Consider the following 4,556-nt stretch of genomic DNA (forward strand, 5'->3'; position numbering starts at 1 on the left):
GTACTTTGTAGAAATAGTGTGGATTTAAGAAGTTCTCTGAGAAAGAAATTTTTTTTTTTAATTCTTTTTCAGGGAAGTAAGACGACGTCTTAGCCTAGTGATAATTTCCAACCTTCTTAATAAAAAGCATATAGAAATACCTGATGACAGTGACAAGCAGGTACTACATATATATGTTGTGTATGTGTGTGTAATTTGAAAGTTTAGTGAACGTGTGTTATTATTTTGTGGTTTATATTTTACTACTGTAAGCCTATTTTCAAGAACCTTGCAAAATGACCGATTAGTAATTTTTAGTTTAGAATCAGTATTAGAAGTACATTTGCCCATGTGTGTAACTTGCATGTTCTGCAGCTTGTACGAGCAGTATTATGTGCCTAAACACTCATTTTGAGCGTTGGAAGGAGGTCTCCTTCTTTCACTCTTCTTTTGTGTTCCTGTAGAGTCACTCTTTGTTGTAGGGTTGATCTTTTGTTGAGGCAATGTATAAACACTTCAGTTTCTGAATAGTCAAGAAATTGCTCAAAGCATAAAAACTTGCATAGTAATGAAAACTTCCTTTTATCTTTCTTAGTGGACAAATAATCTTGTGGTTTCCAATTTTCTGTTGCCAGTAAACCAGCCCAATTTGTTAATGTTTGTATCTGTAGATGTCTCTTCTGCATCAGTTTCTGCTGTGCATGAAACCTTCTGATCTACTTAAGAAGATGAGAGAAGATTTGGAGCAGCAGAATGCAGGTGGAGACCACCTTCATGCAGAGCTAGAACAGAAGGTATAAAGCTGATAGGGTGCGCTTTTTTTGGTTTTTTACATATCTTTTTATACATATTTTACAGTTTTGGGGAATCTTTCTTTTAATTTCTGTTAACTGAGAACAGTTCTGAACACAGAACTGTACATAGAATCATAGAATCATTTTGAGTGGAAAAGACCTTTGAGATCATTAAGGCCAACCGTGAACCTAACACTGCCGTACACTATTTTGTCCCTGTTCATCTGTATAATTAAAATATCACTGACGTTCACTTCTATTATAGTCATGGAGGAAGGGAAGGAATAACATTTGATAGAGAAAGCTGAATTGTTTTGCAGATGGGGAAGTGGTTAGATTTTCTGAATGGCTGAAGTCACCTGGAGGTCTCAAGTCCTGTTTTTTGTCATTAGAGACCTGTCCTCCCTCCCTTCTGATGTAATCAGTGCAGACTGTTTGATGTTGAGGCAGACCTTCACCTGCGGCCTTTAGAAAAGGATATATGAATATATTTTGAATATTTTCTTAAAAACTAGTACTAGGAAGATTTAGTATTTCCATTCATCCAGAAATTGAATATTAGTTTGGTTATTTGAGTCTGTCATGGAGTCTCTTGGCACATATTTTTATCTGGATGTAGAAGATGGGAAAATAAAGCCAACTAATGAATTTACCTTTCAGTAATTAAAACTACAGAAAGTTCTATAGGTTACTTAGGTAACTTGAAATGGAGTAATACTGTTTTTAAAATGCTTCTAATATAGGAATGTACTGTTTCAAATTAGTTATTTAAGGAAATGTGTTGTCCATTGATCTGGCTGTTGGAGGAATCATTCCAGACCGCGAAGGTAGTGCTGTATCTAGATGTGAAGTGTTGCGATTGTGCTTTGACTGCTAAAGCTCTTTGGATTTCTCTCCAGGCATACTACCTAATCTACATCCTCCTTCATCTAGTCAGTGAAGCTAGTTTCTTTGATGTTATAAATTCTAATCAAAGGGTAAGTAACTTGAGTGGCTAGATCTTTAGATGTTAAAAGATTTGGTCTATTTTGATAATAGTGGGTAATCCTAGGAGTGTGTTATTCACTGACCTGTTGACCGTCGAGTGGCCAGAGGGTGTGGCTGAATGGTGTGCAGGCTAGATTTTGTGTAAAATCAATGTAACTATTTAATTTCTCATTCTTTTCTGGTGAGATGGGGTAAATTGTCATGGTCTTGAGAGACCAGCAGAATTTCAGCATGTCTCACAGGTTCTGCAGAGCCTCTCTGCAGCTCTTCAGTGAGGGATTGAAAACAGGACTTTTATGAAGAAATTGACAAAGTGTGAAAGATCTTGGGAACCGTTATCAAGAGATTATGAAGTTGCAAAACTGCTTTATTAAAGTAATCAGAAATTTAAAAAGCATACCTGTGCATAAACCTTGGGTATGTTTTACCTGCTCAGCCAATTCCTACAAAAGACAATTTCCCGAGTCATTGTTACTGGAAAGGTTATTTTTAGCTGCTGTAACTTCATGACTTTTTTTTTTTTGCTGATAGAAGAACTGAGTGGCACTACACTTCCAGCTTTGGGGACAGAGGGATTTATAAATGAGCTATTAGGAAAAATCTGTGATGTGTAGCTCTGCTATACTTTGAAACTGTTTTTTAAAGCTTCTAGACCTGGTTTACCAAGTGCATAGTAGCAACTGATAGAGGCTCTCTTGATCTTGTTTTCTTTCTTTTCTCCCACTGTGTATTTCTGAGAAAAAAATTGAACTGAGGCATATAATTTTTAAGTTGAAATAATATTTGAAGAAAGCTTTTAGTGTTGACATGGAGGATTTAAATAGCTGTACATTTTTGTCTTTATTTAGCAACACCTACTGAAGCTTTGCAGTGTCTTAGATAAGCACATAAATTGTGGTATTAGGGAAGATGCAAGGCTGTTTCATCGAAGTAAGGTAAGACACATAAGTTGAGGTTTCTTTCTGAGGGGGAGTTAGTTTTCTTGAGGAGTGCTGTTCCCTCACCCCAGCCCTGGAAATTCTGAGAGTTCCTCATGGGTTTGTTGGGTTTTGGGTTGGGGTTTCTTTTCTGGTTTATCTGTCTGTGTCATGTCTTTGCATGTACATAAATATCATCCCATTTTAATGTGCTGAAAATGCTCTTTATGGTGACACCAGGATTCTTAAGAACTGTAAAATGTGAAGTTGTCTTCCTTTTAGCTGAGCACCTCAGCTTTTAGACCCACAGTGTTGCTCCATTTCTTTTCCTGACAGTCACTGCTGGTTGACTCTAAAGAGCAGAGGCTACGTACAGAGCAGGATACAGAAGACTGAAGAACTAACCTATCTTGCATGTGTCTCTGTTTTATTTTCAAATTAATGAGTTTATTGGCTTAAATCCACAATGTTTTAAACTGTGTATGTGCTGTAGTGTACCAAGCTTGGATAATTGCCTTTCATTTGCTTTGTGGTGTGGGCCTTACTAATGATAGAGTCCTCATTTTGTGACTTCCATGCTTTGCATGCTGTCCTAGCAAGCCAAATCAGATCGGTGATAACGTGGCCAACTTCAACTTTGGAAAGCCTTGGCTTCTTCACCTTCAAATCAAACATTTGCAGCTGTGTCCTTCCTTACCTCTCAAGAAGTTTTTTTCCACCAGATTAGTAGAGCATGGTTCATTTTAACACGTTAATTACTCTTGCCTTGGATTTTGGTATCTTGGGTCGCTTTCACTTTTGTCGGTATTGGCCTTGCATCTAGAGGGAAGAATCTCACTCTCTTTTCCCCCGTCACTTCATTCGTGTAACAGTAGAGCAAGTTCCAGAGGACGCTGCAGTGCTGGGTTTTACCACAGCATGTGAAGCAAATCTCAGCTCTGAATGGCTTGTGTTAAACACTCGCTTGTTTTGGTTATGAAAAATCATGGCTTTTCATACAAGGAATTCATTTCAGAAGCAGACAGGGCTGCATAGTTGGCTTTTGTGATTGCAGTTGCAGGCAGCTCTTCTAGGTACAGACTTGTGTAACAAACCGAACTCCCCCAAAGGCTGAGGTGGGTGTCTGGAGGCTTGCCTGCTGATTCCAAACGCTCAGTATGGGGAGTCATGTGCCTGTAATGTGTCTGCGTGGAGCGCATAACTTGAAACTCAGAGTCCCAAATTACAGGGATCTGGTTGGAGTTGGGGTGGTGATGCCTTGTGTCAGCTGTCAAATTGGTGCCTCCCAGTAAACCTTGGGTGTTGGGTTATTGGGGGTTTTATGGGTTTGATGCATAGGGGGAGAGCACGGCATATGATTTTGGCTTTTTAACATAAATGGCTAAACTAATCAATCTGGATTTGCAGGTTAAAAGCTTAGTTGCTAGGATACGTGGCAAATGGCAAGATATGATACAAACCAGGCGGCCTACTCAGGTACTGTAATGAAACCGTTTTCTGTCTTTTCAAATTGCAGGGTGCATTTAACTAATTTTTTAGCATTCAAAAAATAGCCTATTCTTCTAAGCAGTTTTGGGGTTTTTTTCATAGATGGCATGGCTGTGGAATGCACTTAAAATGAATTAGATATTCTTCTAAGCAGTTTTGGGGTTTTTTTTCATAGATGACATGGCTGTGGAATGCACTTAAAATGAATTAGAATAGATTTTAATTAAAATCCTTACTTTGCTGGTTTCAGTAAAACCAAGATTTCATCTTTATCCTTAGAAGTGCTGCTTTTATGAATGGCTTGTGTAATACACTCAGTGCTAGTACTGAGTCAAGCCACAGGGCCTGTCTCTGATTATAGTTATTAGTGGATGCTCCGGAAAGGACGTCA

The 4,556-nt window shown here is 38.3% G+C and overlaps 1 protein-coding gene across 1 annotated transcript in view; it reads left to right on the forward strand.

Moving 5' to 3' along the window:
* FAM178A (family with sequence similarity 178, member A) overlaps positions 1-4,556 on the forward strand; it is a gene marked incomplete at its 5' end in the record, with an annotated part of 24,811 nt that overhangs the window by 19,406 nt on the left and 849 nt on the right. Inside the window, 5 exons of the mRNA XM_009873339.1 lie at positions 73-160; positions 651-773; positions 1,673-1,750; positions 2,609-2,695; positions 4,085-4,153. Of these exons, the coding sequence (XP_009871641.1) occupies positions 73-160; positions 651-773; positions 1,673-1,750; positions 2,609-2,695; positions 4,085-4,153 (445 nt within the window). The remainder of the gene's footprint in view (positions 1-72; positions 161-650; positions 774-1,672; positions 1,751-2,608; positions 2,696-4,084; positions 4,154-4,556) is intronic.

Source organism: Apaloderma vittatum, unplaced genomic scaffold (genome assembly GCF_000703405.1).
Source record: "Apaloderma vittatum isolate BGI_N311 unplaced genomic scaffold, ASM70340v1 scaffold6637, whole genome shotgun sequence".
Classification (NCBI taxonomy): Eukaryota; Metazoa; Chordata; class Aves; order Trogoniformes; family Trogonidae; genus Apaloderma; species Apaloderma vittatum.